Raw genomic sequence first — 19,538 nt, 5'->3', positions numbered from 1 at the left:
GACATCTGGGGTGCTCCTTCACCCCTGTCAGGCCGGAGCACTACCCTGAAACACTACTGGCTGAGGTGGGAAATTCCAGACACAGGCAGGTCCCAGCGTACGCCCTCTAGAACAGCTGAAGCGCCCTCTAGAACAGCTGAAGCGAACCCTTTCCTCCCGCTGTTTTCTGAAGTTTCTCGGTGGTTTAACCCTTGATGCCCGCTTTCCGCCAGATCTGACTCTTATTCAACAGGAAGTAGATGCTCTGGAAGAACTAAGCAGGCAGCTTTTTCTGGAAACAGCTGACCTGTATGCTACTAAGGTACAGAGCAAGGGGACAGCTATGCTTTTACCACACGGGTGAAGAGAGGATAAGACCTGACTTGTCAGAGTCCTCTGTGACCAGGCAGTGCTCCTGAGTAAGCTGAGTGGCGTTAGGAAAGAGGGCTTATGTGTAGGAAATCTCTCTGTGATGGCAAAATCATTCCTGGAACCTCTCAGCAAAAGAACTGGAGGGATAGCAGAGACTTCAACACCCGGGAGGCTGGCCCACTCCACTTCCTGTTCCGGCCAGAGATAAAGATGGTCACCTCAGTTCTTCTTCCTGCCTCACAAATTAGCCCCATCACAAGAGCGATGGGTGCCTGTGTTACTGGGACTTCCCAAGGCACACCGAAAATGCAGTGTGGTTGAAATAGACAGACTTAAGGTTGCAAATGATTCTAAGCTTCTCTGAGGGCCACTTCCAGGGTGGCTCTAAGGGCTGGGGGTTGCCAGCGTGGCCTGAGCCCACTCACCGCCTAACCCTGGGCAAGTTGTTTAACCTCTAGACTCAGTTTCTCGTCTTTAAGATGAAGGGCCTAGGACATGTCTCCCGAGGGTTGTGGAGCTTTGGATGCTGGTGGGAATAGGTTGTCCTGTCTGGCTGACAGGTAGCACTCAGCCCAGGTTGCCGCTGGTAACATCACTTACTGTTGCTACCATGTGTATTGTTTGACTCAGCCTCAGCAGTGAGTCGCAGGCGTGGGAATGCTTTTGTGGAAAATGTTTGCCTTTTGTCAGAACCATGTTTTGTGTTTGGTTTTCCTAGGAAAGAATCGAATACTCCAAAACATTCAAGGGGAAGTATTTCAATTTCCTGGGTTACTTTTTCTCTATTTACTGTGTCTGGAAAATTTTTATGGTACGTATATTATAGGATTTATTTATTTATTATTACTTATTGATTTTACTAATGTTTTCTATGTATTATTTCTATTGTTGTTTGTTGGTGTTTATTAGTAATAATAAAGTTTATGAAGAAGCCAGAGGATGCCCTGGGGAGTCAGTTCTCTCCTTCCACTTTGTTGGAACAGAGTCTCTTGTTCTAAGCTGAGCACTCCTGGCCAGCTGAGCACTCCTGGCCAGCTGAGCACTCCCGGCTACATGAGCACTCCCAGCCAGCTGAGCACTCACCGCTAGCTGAGTACTTCCGGCTACCTGAGCACTCCCTGCTAGCTGGCCCACAGACTTCAGGCAGTTCTCTGAATCCATCTCCTATCTTGGCAGAGGACTTCAAGGGTTACAGATTCAGACTATCATGTCCAGCTAGGGGTGGGGCAGGGGCCGAGGTCTAGGTCTCAGACCTGGGTCCTCAGGCTTGCAAGTGGCAAGCACTTTCTCCGAGCTGTCTCAGCAATGGTGTTTTTAATGGTTAGAGTTTGGTGACTTTTTCAGGGAGTGGCAGGCTTTAGGTGGGCTTGGCTGATAACACCGAGCTCAGTTGCACATTGGACCAAACATCACTGTCGCACTGCCAAGCATCTCTTCTGTCCCGTCCCCCCAGGAGGAGTTGGAAAGGGGGATGCATACATTTCTTATTTTATACTCTTCCGTAATGCCTGTGGGCACTGATTATTTCACCTCAACTTCAGTTTTCAGCTTAGAATAGAAGCCAGTTTTTATAATGCGCACTAAAACTTAAGTACAGATAAATTCTAAGATTGCTTCTGTAGTTCATACTTGTTTTCTGCTCTTGCCAGTCTGGCTGTCCCTCAGTGATCTGATTTATCCATTGTGTATTGATTTCTCTGCCTCTGACTCAACTGTGGTGTGCATGTCCTGTAGTTGTAGGGAAAAGGCTGAGTTCATGGTCTGGTTGGGTGAGTTTCCCGCTGGGGCAGTTTGTACAAAGAACAGCTTTGTCAGCCCATTAGCTCATTTTGATCAGTGCCCGTGAGTGGGGGCTTTGAATCACTGGCGCTAGAGTCATCGCACTCACAGGACGCTCTCGAGTCTGGGAGAGAGCGCAGAGCTGCAGCATCACACTCACAGGACGCTCTCGAGTCTGGGAGAGAGCGCAGAGCTGCAGCCTCTAGGGAGCATGCCACCTGTTCAGCAGCTGCATTCAGCTGCAGTAGGCATGTACCGAGCTGTGTGCATTTTAAATGCACAGCTTGATAAGTTTTGAACCAGGTACATCTGTACCATAGCTGCTACTCTGTTCAGATAGAGAAAACCCATCACGGTCAAATTTCCGTGCACACCCAGAATGCTTCCTCCCATCCCCAGTCCTGAGGCGGCAGCTAGTCTTTCTTTTCTGTCACAGTGTATTAGTCTGTATTTTCTAGATGTTTATAGAGATGTAACCAGACAGTGCGCATACTTTTTCTGCCTTGCTTTTGTCTGTTTTCTATCTTCAGCCTGATTGTTGGACTGTGGCAGTGTTACTGTGTGTACAGTAATTTGTTCCTTCTTACTGCTGAGCAGGATTCTGTGGTGTGGCTGTGCCACAGTTTGCAAACCCATCCTCCAATAGTAGACATCTCATTGTTTCCTGTTTGGGGACGTCACATGTGTGCCGTGAACACACACATACACAAGCCTGTGTGTGAACATATGCGCTCTTTTCTCTTAGGCAGACACGTTAGGGTGGGGCATCTGACTAATGTGACAGACACATGCTTCACTTTTAAACTTCGTTGTTAAGGGAGTCGCTTGCCCAGGTGCACCTGTGGAGGTCAGAGGACAACTTTGAGGCTGTCCTCTTCCCACCTCTATGCGGGTGGGGATTGAACTCGTGTTGTCAAACCTGAGAAGCAAGCGTAACCCAGTAGCTGTTGATGTTTTCAGAGTTGTACAACTTATCACCATAGTCAGGTTTGAACATTCCTACCAAACCAGAACCATTACCTCAGTCAAGTACTGAATGTTTTTATTAAACCTGAAAGAAGTCCCAGGTTCACTAGCAGTCATGCAGCGTGTGTGCTCCGGTCCCCGTGCCCCGGTGTCAGGCGGCATGTGTGCTCCGGTCCCCGTGCCCCGGTGTCAGGCGGCATGTGTGCTCCGGTCCCCGTGCCCCGGTGTCAGGCGGCATGTGTGCTCCGGTCCCCGTGCTCACAGTGTCAGGCGGCATGTGTGCTCCGGTCCCCGTGCTCACAGTGTCAGGCGGCATGTGTGCTCCGGTCCCCGTGCTCACAGTGTCAGGCGGCATGTGTGCTCCGGTCCCCGTGCTCACAGTGTCAGGCGGCATGTGTGCTCCGGTCCCCGTGCTCACAGTGTCAGGCGGCATGTGTGCTCCGGTCCCCATGCTCCAGTCCCCGTGCCCCAGTGTCAAGCGGCATGTGTGCTCCGGTCCCCGTGCTCACAGTGTCAGGCGGCATGTGTGCTCCGGTCCCCGTGCTCACAGTGTCAGGCGGCATGTGTGCTCCGGTCCCCATGCTCCGGTCCCCGTGCCCCCGTGTCAGGCGGCATGTGTGCTCCGGTCCCCGTGCCCCCGTGTCAGGCGGCATGTGTGCTCCGGTCCCCGTGCCCCGGTGTCAGGCGGCATGTGTGCTCCGGTCCCCGTGCTCACAGTGTCAGGCGGCATGTGTGCTCCGGTCCCCGTGCTCACAGTGTCAGGCGGCATGTGTGCTCCGGTCCCCGTGCTCACAGTGTCAGGCGGCATGTGTGCTCCGGTCCCCGTGCTCACAGTGTCAGGCGGCATGTGTGCTCCGGTCCCCGTGCTCACAGTGTCAGGCGGCATGTGTGCCCTGTTGTGTTGGTTCCCCTCTGCTGGTATTTTATGGCCAGAGTCACACAGTTAAGTCTTTGGTTTAGCAGATGCTTCAAAGGTTCCCCGTGCTGTACCACCCTCATTCTCTAAATGCTAACAGTGCTGTTCCCATCTCACAGCTATGCAGTGTTCTGTAAGGGCACTACCACATTTGGCTTAGCCACTTATTGGCTGATAAGCATTTGGCATGTGTCTACTTATTGGCCCATCACTAATGCAGTTGTGAACACCCATGTTTTGCAGTGAACATACTTTGATTTCCCTCACACATGCCTAAAAGTATTGCTGTGTTGCATGTTAGTGGAGTGTTGATTTCCTGCGACCTGCTAGACTGTTGCCCCTGGTGGTAACACCACTTTACATTCTGCCGACAGCAAGTGAGGAGGTTAGCTTCTCTGACACTACACTCCTCTCTCTCTCTCTCTCTCTCTCTCTCTCTCTCTCTCTCTCTCTCGTGTGTGTGTGTGTGTGTGTGTGTGTGCGCGCGCGCGCGCGCGCTATGATAGTCATTTGCTGAAAGCAACAAAGAGGTTGAAAAACAACCTTAAGAAATGAATCTCCACTGTATATGTCGAGCAGCACACAGATTCTGCTAGACAGCCTTGGTGTGTGTGTGCCGGCCGGGGTCGCTGGGTAAACTCAGTTAAAGTTTCTGCAGAGCATCTCTAGCTCCTTCCCCACGCGGTGCTTCCTGTGCTGTTCAGTGAGTGCAGGGCAGAGCCCTTCGTGAGGGGCAGCTTAGACAGCAGACAGGTTACAGGCAGGTCCGAAACCATAAGCTACAGAGAGATGGAAGACACGGGGATCGAAGTGGAGAATTCAAACCCGGGCTCTCTAGGCTGAATTACTCCAAGGAGAAGTACCTTGGCATTTCTTCAGTGTGACACTGACAAGTATTTGTGACTCTGAGTTTCTTACTGACGCATTTCCCCAAACAGAGGACAGCTTTTGTGCGTCTGTGCCCTTGTCCTGGGACAGCTCTTGTTTCTGCTGCTGCTGCTGCGTGTATCCAGGCTGGCCGGCCGGCCATGCATCTCTGCCTCTATCCTACAGTAGGAGTGTTGGGATTACAGTTGTGCACCACTGAACCCAGCTTTCTGTGTGGGTTCTAGGGTTTGAACAGTCAGGCTTGTACAGCCAAGTCGCTTTGCAGGCTGTGTGGCACTTTGATTATGTGTGCACTGAGCAACGATCAATCAGCACAGGGTAGGGAGCCACCACCTGTGCTTCACTTGTTCCTGTCTCCTAATTCCTCAAGACACTTTGAGCTGTATGATGTGTTGCTTCTGAATATCCTGACATTTTAGTGTATAAATCATGAGTTTCACTGTAACATCCCGAAGATTTTATCAGCTATAAAACATTTAGAATCATTATATATCCTTTGTGATTATAAAATGACCTTCTGACACCACCCTGGCAATGTTTCTGCTTTGGGGTCCTTATGTGAGATTAACAGAAGACACTGCCTTCTTTGGACTGGTGCTGCTGGGATGTATCTTCTCCCATCCTTTTACCTTTGACCTATTTGTGTCTTCATAATCAAAGTCAGTTTCTTGTGGACAACATATACAGTGATCAGGCTTTGATTTTTTTTTTTTCCCTAAATTCAATTTGACAGTCTGGTGTTTCACTGGTGGGTTTAAACCAGAGGTTAACAGTCTATGGCCCTCGGGCAAACCCAGCTGTTCTTTGCCTTTGTAAATAAGGTTTTACTGGCACAGAGCCAAGCCCAGTGCTTTATTGCCATGGTTGCTGTCATGATACAGGGGCTGAGTGTGCTGACCCACGATTTAGACTCCTTACGTTTAGTGGTGTCATTGGTGGCTGGATTTAGCGTGACTCTTGACTTGGCATCTGTCACATCTCCTGGTCTTTTAGCTGCTGCAGCTGGGATGAACCAGGTGTCTCTCAGCCACGTGTTCTCGTTTGTCAGCTGGTGTCCCTCACAGCTGTGCTCCTTCTGTCATAGCTCTGAGCACTCACAGAATCACCACAGAAACAACCCTGGCAGTGCCTGGTTCTTACTCTAACTTCGTTTGCCAGAACGTTAGCTTCTGACCTCAGAATCATAGAGCACATGTGCTTTATTGCCCTTGACTCTTTACAGAAAATAAATATGGGCTAGAGACTATTTGCCTGTGTGGGAGCAGACGAAATAGATTTCCTGCTCGTGATTTAGATTGGAAGAAGGATTAAAATGTGTTTTAGGAAACATCAACCTGTAAGATATGTTCATTAATTCATGTGGAATATTTCTTATTAAAAGCCTTTAAATTACATTTATTTGTGTGTGTGTTAGGGCACGTGTGACGTGTGGTGGCCAGAGGACAACTTACAGGCGTCAGCCCTCGCCTCCCACCATGTGAATCCCAGGGGTCAAGTTTAAGTGGTCAGGCTTGGTGGCATGAGACTTGGTTCCCTGGACCATCGGGGCTGTGTGTCACTCTTTGAGACAGTGATAAAAGGTCTTCTGACATACAGCTCTGTCTCTGCAGGCAACCATCAATATTGTTCTTGATCGAGTTGGGAAGACTGACCCTGTCACCAGAGGCATTGAGATCACCGTGAATTACCTGGGGATCCAATTTGACGTAAGAGCCGTTCTAGACCCTGGTTTGGTTCCTGCTGCTCCATCCAGCTGTAGCTTGACGCTCAGGTTTTAACCCCTGAACTTGGGTCCATTTGTCCTGTGTTGACAGCTTACCTGGCACATTTGTAAACGGTCCAATTTAGCTTTCTTACTGTAAAGCCATAACAGTGACCTGGATGCTACCTGCTGCTCTACAGGGCCTCCTCGGCCTGCCCTCGGCCAGCCACAGCCTGCCCACAGCTACCACTTTGTTTCTCTCCACCACGTATTCAGATCTTTTCTGTGATACTCAGCAAGCTCTCCAAGCTCTCAACTCACCTTTGATCTCCGGGTAAAAAATTAACAGCTAATTAGTGTCCTGAAATAGCGCTGTGGTGGTTTCTACTGTAAGAAACAACCTTGGTCAGTCGAGTCAGGTGGGCCTTGGACTAAAGTCAAATTGTCATTATGCACAAAGTTAGGGATTTTTTTTATCATTTCTCCCTATTTCATAAGACCAGGCATACACTCACCTTATCTCAAGTTCACTGTCTTTATTCACAGTATAATATGTGGTTTCTAGATGACATCATTCAGGCTGACGAACACTTTGACAGTAAGACTGCTGTTGCATTTCGTTGTCCTGTGTGGACTGCTGAGCTTCCCGAGCCTGGACAAGGGGTGTGTGTTGCCCTTGGTCCTCCGTCTCAGCATAGCATGTCCCTGCTCTCAAGGGCAGCTAGATACAATGAGCAAGCGCACTGAGCTGCAGTCCTGAAGAAGCAGCGCCAAGGATGCTTTCATCCTTTTAGAGAGGGTCTCCCTGTGTAGCACAGGTTGGCTGCAGACTCACAGCCCTCACTGGGGCAGAGGAGGATGCTGTGGCTAGTCCTCCCTGACTGAACCTGGGGCCTGACAGAGTCTGCCTGTCCCCGACTCCCAGTGCTGTTGTTAAGACACACACGGCCATCCCCAGCTCTTACATGAGAGTTTGGAATTTCAGCTCAAGTCCTGTTGCTATTACAGCAAGCACCCTGACCCACTGAGCCATTTCCCCAACTACTAAAGAACACATTTTTAACAGTAGGACCCTCTCATCAGCTGTGGGTCTCACAGCAGGACCCTCTCATCGGTTATGGGTCTCACAGTAGGACCCTCTCATCAGCTGTGGGTCTCACAGTAGGACTGTCTCATCAGCTGTGGGTCTCACAGTAGGACTGTCTCATCAGCTGTGGGTCTCACAGTAGGACTATCTCATCAGCTGTGGGTCTCACAGTAGGACTGTCTCATCAGCTGTGGGTCTCACAGTATAGGACCCTCTCATCAGCTGTGGGTCTCACAGTAGGACCCTCTCATCAGCTGTGGGTCTCACAGTAGGACCCTCTCATCAGCTGTGGGTCTCACAGTAGGACTATCTCATCGGCTGTGGGTCTCACAGTAGGACTATCTCATCGGCTGTGGGTCTCACAGTAGGACTATCTCATCGGCTGTGGGTCTCACAGTAGGACTATCTCATCAGCTGTGGGTCTCACAGTAGGACTATCTCATCAGCTGTGGGTCTCACAGTAGGACTATCTCATCAGCTGTGGGTCTCACAGTAGGACTATCTCATCAGCTGTGGGTCTCACAGTAGGACCCTCTCATCAGCTGTGGGTCTCACAGTAGGACCCTCTCATCAGCTTTGAGTGTTTTTTTTTCCTCACTTCTCTGTACTTGCTTTCTTTGACCCTTAAGACTTGATTAAGCCTGCTAATTAAGAGATCAGTACCATCTTCCCATAAGCACCCACCACCTGTAGGTATTTACTTCAGAACAAGCCGAGAGGAACCCAATGGAATTCCTTCTCATGGTCACACAAGTAATCAGAGTTTACAGTGGCTCTCGGCTCTGCCAGGAACTAATGGCCTGCTGCGCTTCCTGTTCTGATGGCAGGTCAAGTTCTGGTCCCAGCATATTTCCTTCATTCTGGTTGGAATAATCATTGTCACATCCATCAGAGGACTGCTGATCACGCTGACCAAGGTATGGTGCATCACAGTGTTCAGATCCTTATTTAGTTACATGACTTCTGAGTTAGTCCTGCACACTAGTCTTGAACAACTTAGAGGACATTCAGAAAAATAAAGAGACTAAAGAGACTATTAAGCTTGTCTGTAAGGTGTGGGTAAGGTAAGGCGTCGTCTACCAGCCACAGGCCACTCCAGTGGTCGTAGAGATCAGGGATCCCTTATAGCTGTCATCACCTACAACCAAACCTGGCACATGGTATTCAGCCAGTACTTAGGAAACACAGCAGACAGACACACAGGGTTAGAATAATTGGAAGTCACGGTGAGGAAGATAAGAACACTCTGCCCTTTTCTGAGCAACATAAGGAAGACCATGTAGTGGTGAAAAGTGGATCCTCTCTGTTAGAAGATCCAAACTCAGAGAGATTGAAAGGAAGGGACTCCCAACATCTAGCACAACCCGAGAAGAGCTCAGGAGCCTTGACAGTGCAGTGCTTGGAGTGGCCCAAAATTGTGGTTTAGTGTGATGTCGAAGGCATTAGAGTTTCTGAAATTTAACAGTGAGAATTACTTTGTTGTTTCACACATAAAACCACCAAACATCTCATGGGGGAACTGGTTTCTCTTGTATTTTAATTCCCTCTCTGTAGCCTTAACCTCTGAACTGGCTGTGTTTGTGTGCTGGGAAACAGAAGCTATTAAAGGCTAATCATGTAGTGTATTGTTCATGGCAGGAACCCACCTGTGCCGCCCTCGCTCACCCCCTCCCTTTCCCCACAGTTCTTCTATGCCATCTCCAGCAGTAAGTCCTCCAATGTCATCGTCCTGCTGTTAGCACAGATAATGGTAAGTGTAATGATCTTCCCTTGTGTCTAGGACTGTAAATGCCAGAAATGTGATTTTGTTGGGGAGGGTCTTTGTTTGAGACAAAGTCTCCGTGTAGTCCTTGCTGTCCTCAAGTCTTCTACATAGTGAAGGGTAGACTTGAACTCCTGATCTTTCTGTTTCTCCTTCCCAACTGCTGGGATTTCAGACATGCACCACCACAGCCAGCTTAGAAATGTGTGGGCTTTGTTTTGTTGGGGGAGGGATATGTATTTGTGCGTGCACCTTAGTCCAGTTGTACCTGGAACTGAAGTTATAGGCAGTTGTAAGGCACCTGATGTGTGTGCTAGGAACCAAACTTGGGTTATTTGCAAACACAGCTCATGCACATGTCACCGCTGAGCCATCTCCAGCCCAGAAGTGTTTAAACTGTTTTAGTTGGGCCTGTACAATGGCTTGTTCAGTGGGTCACCATGGTTGCCTCCAGGCCTGGTGACCTGAGTTCTGTACCCAGACCCATGTGGTAGGAGAACCAACTCCAGCAAGTTGTCCTCTGATCAGATGACACGAGGAAGACGCACACCCATAAACACAAATCATTTAAGAATTTTCACTTATTTATGTATATGGCTGTTTTGCCTACATGTATGTATATGTATGTGTGTGCCTGGTGCCCATAGAGGCCAGAAGAGGGTGTTCAGGCCCCTGGGACTAGAGGCACAGATGGTAAGCCACCATGTGAGTGCTAGGAATCAAACCAAGATCCTCTGAACAAGCAGCCAGTCTTAACCACTGTAGTCTTTCCAAATCCAGTAAATTTTAAAAACAGTATTAAAGTTTGCTCTGTCTTGTCCCTGGAAACACCGAGTAACTTCAATTAATTGGCTCAACTTTGCAGGGCATGTACTTCGTCTCTTCTGTGCTGCTGATCCGAATGAGCATGCCCCCAGAATACCGCACCATAATCACAGAGGTCCTGGGGGAACTCCAATTCAACTTCTATCACCGCTGGTTTGATGTCATCTTCCTCGTCAGTGCCCTCTCCAGCATCCTGTTCCTCTACCTGGCTCACAAGCAGGCACCAGAGAAACATATGGCACCCTGAACTGAGACCCACTGCAAACTGTGAAAAAACGAGACACAGTCCCAGGGCCTTAAGTCCTTGAAGCAGAGGAGCTGCTGGGGCATTTTAGTCTGCCTTGAGCACATGCCTTCCTCCTGAGATCCTGGAGTCCTAAGTGGCTGAGGCACAGGAGGGAGCAACCCCCCCCCCCCCAGCATTCGGCAGGGAGCCTGTGTGGGTCTGAGGCTGTGCAAATGGGGAGGGGGAGGGTCAGGGCCAGAGGAGACCCTGGTGCTCCTCAGGTGCCTTCGTTTGAAAAATTTAGTAAAATCAGAGTTTGTAACACTGTGGCCTTGAGTTTACTTATCAGTCCCAGCTTGGTGTGCTGTGTTATTGTGGTCTAATGTGAATACATCTCTCCCTCCCTGCCCGACTTTACCCAGAAAAATACCCAAAGGTTGTCTGCTCTTTTCTGGAAAAGGGATGGTAAGCAACTGATAGATTTTACCAGAAGATTTAGGTGTGCCATTTTTTATTTCCTTTTAAATCAGGGAAGAGTGGCTGTCCTAGACTAATCAGTGGTGGGGTCTCGGGTCCTTCCCCTCTGTCATGGGATGAGTCACTGGACTGCTGTTAGCTGCAACAAGCCCTGTCCTGTCCTGGAACACAAGCTCTCCGATTATAGAAGAAAGGTGGTGTTGTTTTAATACTCAAATGCAATGTGAGACAATTCTGAGATGTATTGCCTAGAAGTCTCCTTTCATTACTAAGGTCCTACCGCCGGGCGGTGGTGGCGCACGCCTTTAATCCCAGCACTCGGGAGGCAGAGACAGGTGGATCTCTGTGAGTTCAAGGCCAGCCTGGTCTACAGAGCTAGTTCCAGGATAGGCTCCAAAGCCACAGAGAAACCCTGTCTCGAAAAAACCAAAAAAAAAAAAAAAAAAAAATTACTAAGGTCCTAGCATTTATTTTGCCATTTGGGGCTTCTAGAAGCAAATGGAAAAGCATGAAATGTTTCTAGAGAACAAAGGCATTGTTCAAATTCAGATTCTGTTAGCCAGCAGGGAAGTCACAAGCAACTTGAAAAGCACTTTACTAATCTAATGCTTAGGCTCAGCATTGCTACAGAAGCACACTTCTCACAGGATGCCTGCTTGAGCCTTTAATCCGCACTCACACACACAAAAGAATAGCTCCAGTGCTCAGGAAGTTACAGAAGAACATCATCAACAGCAGTGGGAAGTTGCACTTTGGAAGACATCACATAGAAAGAACCTGGCGGCTCCCTCCAGCGAGGTTGAGCAGCCATTCCAACAGCAGACAGTCACGTGGGACAAGTGATTCCAAAGGCCTAACTGGGTCAGCAGAGAGCTCCTTCCTTGGAAAGGTAGTTCCTGGACGTGGAAGAAATCCGGCAGCCAAAACCATCATTCGTTCTCATCACATCTCTGTGTCTTCAGAGTCGGAAGAAGAAAGCGAGGATGTGCTGTAAGTCTGTGTAAGAGAAAACCAAGGGTTTACACCCGAGGGTGCGAGCAGCAGGGGAGCGTGGCCTGCGCTAGACTGCACGCTTAAGTCAGGGAGGAGAGCTGTGCACTTCTAGAAGGCATGGGCTGGCATCCATGCTTGGTTTCCTTTTCAATGCAAACTCTTACTACTCAGCGCAAAGTCATTGTCATATATGTATGTCTATGTATACGTGCAATCGGTTTTCTGTAGGACACTATAGTGCTGTAATTGACAGTACCTATCAGAATAATACAGTGGGAAGGATGAGCGCAGAGGGAGTTTCATCAGAAGCCTGACTACCATAAATCCCCTTTTATAAACTTGGATGTCAGTTCATTTTTAAATCCTAAGTTCATCTATGAAGAAAAAAAAATTGACTAGAAAAAATTCTGACAAAAATAATCGTAAAACCTGCCATTTAATACTGCCCCGAACCACCTCTGTTTTCACCCGCTGTGAGCCAGGCGCTGTCCGAACACTTCATTCTGAAAACGGCTGTACACATAGCCCTGTTTTATAAAGCTAAAGCACAGGGCCAGGAAATCCCAGTGTGTGGCAGAACCAGAGCTGGTTCTACAGAATCGAATCCCGTTCTTTTGGTGGGCTCTATCATGTTCCTGATAAAAGCTTCATCAACGCTTGCCAACCGCATGCTAAGAAAATAACTTCACAAGCCACAATCCCAGCACACGGGAGGCTAAGACAAGGGGACTGCGAGTTCTAGACCAGCCTGCACTCCACACTGAGGCCGCATGTCTAAGAGGACAATAAATGTGTCCTTGTACAACCTCCTCTGCTCACAGAACCCTGACAGGTTGGCTACCCTGTGTTACTTTTGGGGACTGTATCTCAGAGAAGCAGGTCGCCACTCACGCGCTCTTTTGCTGTGTGGGAGTCCGGCTGGGACTCCACTGTTGCTGTCGCTGCCGCTGCCACCGCCGCCGCTGCCGCTGCTGCCGCAGCTGTTTCTCCTTCGCCACCAGGGCTAGCGACCAGGGGGTCAGCCATGGAGGAAACGATGGGAATTTTCTTAGCTCGGAAGTAGTCGTAGGCCTTCTTCCCACAGACCAAGAGGGTGACGTGCTCGCCGCTGCCCTTGATTCTGTCCACCACGCTCTCGTAGGGCTCGTCTTGCACATTCTCCCCGTTCACTTCAATGATGATGTCCTCATCCTCCAGCCCAGCCTTGTCAGCTGGGCCACCCTTCTGCACCTGGGAGCAGAAGTTCCGAGTGTCAGTTCCAAACATGGATGAGGATGTCACCTCTTTCTCCTTCAGGGGCTATACCCCCTCTACTCCACACTGGAGTATATACTGAATATCTTTGGACTGAAGGCATTGGGCCCCTGTTATAAATCTGCTGGTCTGGCCTGTCACCTGGATAGCTTGTCCCTTTAAGTAAAGACAAACTCTACCCATCCCCTTTCTCCCCCTTCCCCTGCCAGGCAAGCTGATCTGTGCCTCTCTCCTTTTGAAGAGGCAACCTCTGCCTCCTCCTTTTCTTTCCTGTGTCTCTCTATCTCTCTTCCCTCCATAATCCCCTTACTGTTACACCCCTCCCAACAGCCTCTAAATAAACTCTCTTTGCAGGGCGCATGGCACCCGCTGCAGTCTCCCACCCGCCAGGAGACCTGTCAGGGTCGCGCCACCATGAATCCTAACAGCCCTCCCTAACTTGAGAGCTGCAGTGGTCTCACTGCCACCCCTGCAGGGTACAGGCACCCTGACACCTGCACAGAAGCAGACAGGTAGCACTCCCCGAGGTGTCAACTTATGGCTGGCCCTGAAAGTGCTGATCCTAACTGGCCGTGTCTGCCGGCTGCCAGGACCAGTTACCGTACCTCTTTGGCAAAGGAGCCTGGCTGACCCTGAATGGTGTTCAGGTGGAAGCCATAGCTGTCGTCCACTTTGATCAACCTACAGAGCTTGGGTTTGTAATCTCCCGCATCCTCTGTGGTGTCTGAGCTTGCAGCCTTCAGAGGAGCAGGGACTGGAGCTGGAGCTTCCTTGACAGAACCATTAGGCACTTCTTGGCTTTGGCAGTAGAGCAGTGGAGAAAAACGAGCCTTGTGAAAAGAAAAGGGAAGAAGATATAGGAGTGGTTACACTTCATTACATGAGATGGCTTAATACACAGGATGTCCTGCATGTCTGCTCTTCAACTGTAGATTCTAAAAGTTTCTCCACCACAATCAGAAAAGTAGAAACATGTATAGACACATACAGGTGCATGAGATACAAACAGTATAGGGTTCTGTACCAAACCGCAAGCTTATCTAACAGAATTACTAGCTTAACTCCACCAAAGCAGGCCAATCATGAAACACCACCTACACTCACGTGGGGACACCCATGAGGCTGTTCCAAGTGGGCCCTCCCTTGCCTTTCAGTGAAACTGTCTTTAAGCACACTGTAAGTTCTACACCTAAAAGGTAGCGGGCAGTGGTGGCTCACGCCTTTAATCCCAGCACTTGGGAGGCAGAGACTGGTGGGTCTCTGAGTTCGAGGCCTGCCTGGTCTACAGAGCTAGTTCTAGGTCAGCCAGGGCTACACAGAGAAACCCTGTCTCGAAAAACCAAAAGACAAAACATTTTTGTGGCTAACAAAGCCATCGGAAAAGACCAGCTCCACTAGTAATGGAGAGGCGACCACGTATGGTAACAAAGGTGGATTCCTTCCTCAGCTGCGTGCCAGCTCCACACACTAGTAATGGAGAGGCGACCACGTATGGTAGCAAAGGTGGATTCCTTCCTCAGCTGCGTGCCAGCTCCAGTGCTGGCTTCGGTTATGCTCAACTTACTTTGCTATTTATTTATCGTAATTATCTTAGCACTTCTCTCCCGCCAAGCTTCCTCTGTCTCTAAATACTTCAGGTCCCTCCCACTGTCACAGCCACTACGTGATGGCCTTGAATGCAGAGAGAGCATGAAGGGAACTGGAGGCTTGAGGAGGCGCAGCCCTGACTCCTGTGTTCCAGTTTGCTCTGGTACTTTCCTGCTTCCCTTGCGTAGGTATCCTCAGGAACACTTGCTAACTTGAGACAGGTCTCGTTGGCCTGCTGCTCACCCAGTAGTTTAGCCTGGCCTGCCGAGCATCCCCAGGGGTCATCTTTGCCTCCCCAGCACTGCCGCCAAGCTCAGCATTTCAGCACAAGTCCTGAGGATCAAACTCAAGCCCTCGCCCTTTTGGGGCAAGCACTTTATCAATTGAGCTAAATCCCCATCCTGATTTTTTTTAATTTGTATTTTAATAGAGTTAAGTTAGCTGGCTGAGGATTTCGCCTGATTTAGGGGCTCGATTTGGGTGTGCTATGGACCTGCTCAGCAGTTAAATTGAGTTCAGCAGGTGTCCAGGTCAATAGTCAATGGGGTGGAATGCTGTCCACCTCACCACTGTAGGAGCTTAGCAAGAATGCAATGTAGGATTCATCTGCCTTCCTGCCCTCATCACCTTAGAAGCCAGGTACCCGGCAGCTCAGCCCCATGCCATCCTCAGTGATGTTGACAGACGTCTGCCTTGGAGGCTGGAAATCGGGAAATCCGGTGACTCATTACCCCTGAGCTCTTGCAGCAGGCAGAGCAGCGCCTGCCTGGGGAATAACTGCTGGTGTCAGCATGAAAGCAGCAGCAGGAAGGCTTTACCCATCCTTTTAAGGACTCCTGAGGCCCGCCAGCAACTGTTAGAAATCTCACTCATTCACTACTGTGTCTCAGAGAGCCACTCCACCCCACACCAGTCCACAAAGCCCACCTTGGAGAGCGGGCAGACTAAAACCCAGAAAGTTACATCATTCTATTATAGTTTTTCTCCCCTCGGGAATTACAAGAAAATCCTCAATGCCACAACTTACAAACATCAAAACCGTGGCTTGCAGAAGTTAAGTTTGTTCCCATTTCTAACAACTATGGTTGTTCTTAAGAAATAGCTTCCCTGGAGCTTACATCATGGAAATAGCCTTTCAAATTCTTTTCTTTATTAAAAAAGAAAACAAAGAAAAAAAGAGGAACAAACGTATTGGGGCTGGGTGGTAATGCGTGTTTACTGCCTGCGATCTTCCTCTCCTCGAAGCCTGTCCTGCTTCAAGGTAACCCCAGTGTCCTCCTATCTCCCCCGTCATCACCGTTTTGGTGGCAGAACTGTCAGAACAGGTTCTCAGAACTAGACGCTATGAATTCAGGACCATACATGTGAGACATCCACACGGGCTAAGGAGCAGCTAGTCAGTCCTTTCCCTGCCCTTCATGGTCCCTTACAAACCGAGAAAGCTGGAGCTCAGGACAGCTCCCCCCCCCATCATCCCACGGCTAGTGTTTCCATGACTGGTCTGACTACCTCTAGAAGCCAATTAATGCAACCTTAAATTGTTTGTGGGGGGCGGCTTTCTGGAGTACCAAATATGTTCTCAACATTTCCTATTCAATTTCCTTTCAAGTTAGAGTAGTACTTTAAAACCACCTCTGTTCTGTCTTCATTTTTATTCTTCTAATCTGAATAGGAGGGTGTGTGCTCCTGGGTGTGCAGGACACAACCTTGGGTGTCCTTCCACCTTGCCTCTTCTGTGACAGGCTCTCTCAGTGGCCCGGCACTCCCCCATTAGGCTAGGCTGGCCGCCCCCTGGGCTCCAGGAATCCCCCTGTCCCCACCTCTCCAGCACTAGGATTACAGCACACACTACCACACCCGGCTTTGTCACAGAGGCTTGGAGAGCAAACTCAGATTCTCAAACAAGGTGAGGACTTTGGACTGAGCTATCGCCCCAGCCCCAGGCTGGATATTCTGAATGTCAATCCCATCCTCCTGTCAATCATCCAGCATCCTTTAACTCCTCTGGGAATACATTAAACATGTCTGCATCCCAATGTAATCAAGCAGGATGTATGTGTGCCACTTCCGTTCAGGCTGGCATTCTCCCAATACCAGAGCTTCTCTCGGTGTGATTATTCAGCGAGCTAACATACCCATTCTTTTTTCTGCCGTCCAGTTCATTCTTTAATCTTGTTTACAAAAGTATCTTGGAAGACGTAATCAAGACTTAAGAGAACATATATGGTCTGGTGACTCGACTCTGAGAACTTGAGTTCAGACACTGGTGAGTCTCTGCTAAACTGGGTGTCTACGTCATTTAGTGTCTAAGTTTAGTTTCCAAGCACTAAAAAAGGCTAGTAGCTCCACCCAAACTCTTCCTCCCTGTGCCATGGCCCTGAGGAACTTCTGTTACTGTGTCACACACAGAAGACGACTCTTTATCCCTGAGACCAACATTAACATTGGGGTAGAGATACTCGGTGGTCGAGAGCACGTGCCACTCCTACAAAGGACCCAAGCTTGGCTCCCAGCACCCACATCCGACGGCTTACAGTCGCCTGTAACTCCACCTCCGGGGGACCCAACACCGTCTTCCAGACTCTGTGGGCATCTGCTCTTATGCACGCATGCCCACACAGCCACACATCTGCACATAATTTAAGTTATGAGAAAACAAATCTTTTTTAAATCCTCACCACCCACAAACAGCTATCATAATACAAAGAGGGAGTGGGGCTCTTCATGGGCTTGTTCAAGGTGCACCTGTTTCTGCTGTGTTTACCGAAGACGATGTGGGTGAGAACCCCGGACAGCACCTGAGTCTCCAGTGACCAGAGCATCCAGCACTGTGCAGGGGTTGGGAGGCTACAGGTTCAGAGCCTGATTTCTCTAGGGTGACCTCTAGCACTCTGATAAGCAAGGTGGAGTGTATAAATAAAACCTGTCCTTCGTCAACCAAAGGGCTACCTGCTGTCACATGGTGTCTGGGGCCTCCGCCTTGCTGTAACCTGCCTCTGTTTCCACAAATGTAATTTTAGGCCTTGATTTATTATACCTTTCTTTGTTCTGTTACTGTAAAAACTTCATTAAATTGTTTCCATGTTGGAGCGTGGTGGGACTTGGGGTAACCTAAATCTGTGTTCTCGGACCATGGCCACTCCAATTTAACTCCAAAATAAATTCCTATTCCTTCTGAGGTGAGAGCTGTGGTTTTGCATCGTCAACTACAACAAACCTAATAAACTTTCTAGATCTTTACTCAAGACCGAGGAAGCTTGCTGACCAGCAATATCACATCCACATAGCAGGGCTTGAGAAACGGCTCAGCAGTTAGGAGCACTCATCTCTTCCAGAGGACCCAAGTTCGGTTCCCAGTGCTTGCAACCCCCTGTAACTCCAGCTCCAGGAGATCTGACACCCTCTTCTAACCTCGGCACTGGTGTGCACATGTGCCCGCATGCACATGCATATACACACATGCAGACTCACACATAAAAATGAATCTAAAACCAAATAAACATTTATGTCTGTGCCAGCGTGGAGACATCCGGGCCACCTCTGTCCGGTTTTAGATTCCTGTTCTTCATAGCTTATCCCAGATATCAGCAAGAGTGATTGTTCAGCTAATTTATAAGTTCAAAGTTTTTAGTCTAGGAATTTATAACTCATTTAATACGTCGCTACCAATGTGAGCCACTATTTTACCTTAGTGGTTGTTATGCCCCTTCCAGGCTGAAGAACAAAGTAACTCAGCTCAAAGTCGGAGGGCGTGAGTGAAGGGGCCCAGCCTTAACGCATGAATATATGCAAGGATAGATATTCACTATATTGACTACATACATGACTGGACTAACTTACCAGTCTGTAGATGCTGTCTGCCTCTTTGTCCACCACCAACAGTGTAGTCTGCTCTCCGCCCTTCTTAATCATTTCCACCACGCCGTCGTGGTCCAGGGTTTCCACAGACTCTCCATTGACAGCAACCACCAAGTCATTGTTCTTCAAGCCAGCTGCCTCTGCTGGGCTCCCAGACTCCACATCCTTGACGACTTGACCTACCCTCCCCACGGGAAGAAAAGTTACCAGAAAAACCTCCAAACAAACAAGCTCTGGGATTTCTGCTGGATCCCAAGCCTGAAGGGACAGGTATAAAAGGCCTGCTGAATCAAACTCCTCCATCACTCTGCACCGCAGGGGCCCACAGATCTCTCGAGCCTGTTTCTGGACCAAACTGAGCCTCAAACAATGAGATCTTAAAAGACTGAGAACCCAGCGTTTACTAAAAGTACCTGTTGGTTACTTTGGACAAAGTGGCAGGCTAAGAAGCTCCTAGGAAGTCAGCGGGCACACTTACAACCACAATCCAGCACCAGCAGTGAGTCACAGAAGGGAAAGGGGCCAGGACTAGGGAAGTGGAAGCAGGATGGTCCCAAGTTCAAGGTCAGTCTGTACAGGGTGAGACCCTGAGCCAAAGGCAGGGAGGCAGGTGAAGAGCACAAAGCTTCCAGCCTTTGAACCAGGCTGGCATTTAAAGCCCTATTTGGGGGTCATAGACTGTGCCCCAACAAGCAAACATTCAGCCACTAGCCCTCCACAAGCTGACCAAAACAGCCGAATTAATGGCAGAAAGGGGAGACTTATTCGATGTAGCCACCTCGGTAAGGACAAAGGGATCTAGTGACCCCTTCAGGTCTATCTTCAGGGTTCTGAAGTGAGGTTAAGGCCCCACCACCACTGGTCCAT

The 19,538-nt window shown here is 49.2% G+C and overlaps 2 protein-coding genes across 7 annotated transcripts in view; one reads left to right on the top strand and one right to left on the bottom strand.

Moving 5' to 3' along the window:
- The window catches only part of LOC121437856 (Golgi pH regulator), a 40,310-nt gene extending 29,464 nt beyond the window's left edge, over positions 1 to 10,846 (top strand). For all 4 annotated transcript variants that reach the window (XM_041637948.1, XM_041637947.1, XM_041637949.1 and 1 more), the window contains 6 exons: positions 213 to 301; positions 1,070 to 1,162; positions 6,511 to 6,606; positions 8,517 to 8,606; positions 9,374 to 9,439; positions 10,317 to 10,846. In XM_041637948.1, coding sequence (XP_041493882.1) covers positions 213 to 301; positions 1,070 to 1,162; positions 6,511 to 6,606; positions 8,517 to 8,606; positions 9,374 to 9,439; positions 10,317 to 10,523 — 641 coding nt within the window. In that variant the 3' untranslated portion in view covers positions 10,524 to 10,846. The remainder of the gene's footprint in view (positions 1 to 212; positions 302 to 1,069; positions 1,163 to 6,510; positions 6,607 to 8,516; positions 8,607 to 9,373; positions 9,440 to 10,316) is intronic.
- Positions 10,847 to 11,350: 504 nt separating this feature from the next.
- Pdzk1 (PDZ domain containing 1) overlaps positions 11,351 to 19,538 on the bottom strand; it is a 42,682-nt gene continuing 34,494 nt past the window's right edge. For all 3 annotated transcript variants that reach the window (XM_041637945.1, XM_041637946.1, XM_041637944.1), the window contains exons 6-9: positions 18,654 to 18,850; positions 13,832 to 14,056; positions 12,864 to 13,202; positions 11,351 to 11,975 (exon numbers count right to left, since the gene is read on the bottom strand). In XM_041637945.1, the coding sequence (XP_041493879.1) occupies positions 11,922 to 11,975; positions 12,864 to 13,202; positions 13,832 to 14,056; positions 18,654 to 18,850 (815 nt within the window). In that variant the 3' untranslated portion in view covers positions 11,351 to 11,921. The remainder of the gene's footprint in view (positions 11,976 to 12,863; positions 13,203 to 13,831; positions 14,057 to 18,653; positions 18,851 to 19,538) is intronic.

Source organism: Microtus oregoni, unplaced genomic scaffold (assembly GCF_018167655.1).
Source record: "Microtus oregoni isolate MIOR12 unplaced genomic scaffold, Mior012 000054F_ref0000373, whole genome shotgun sequence".
NCBI lineage: Eukaryota > Metazoa > Chordata > Mammalia > Rodentia > Cricetidae > Microtus > Microtus oregoni.
This window is presented reverse-complemented; position numbering and strand designations above follow the sequence as displayed.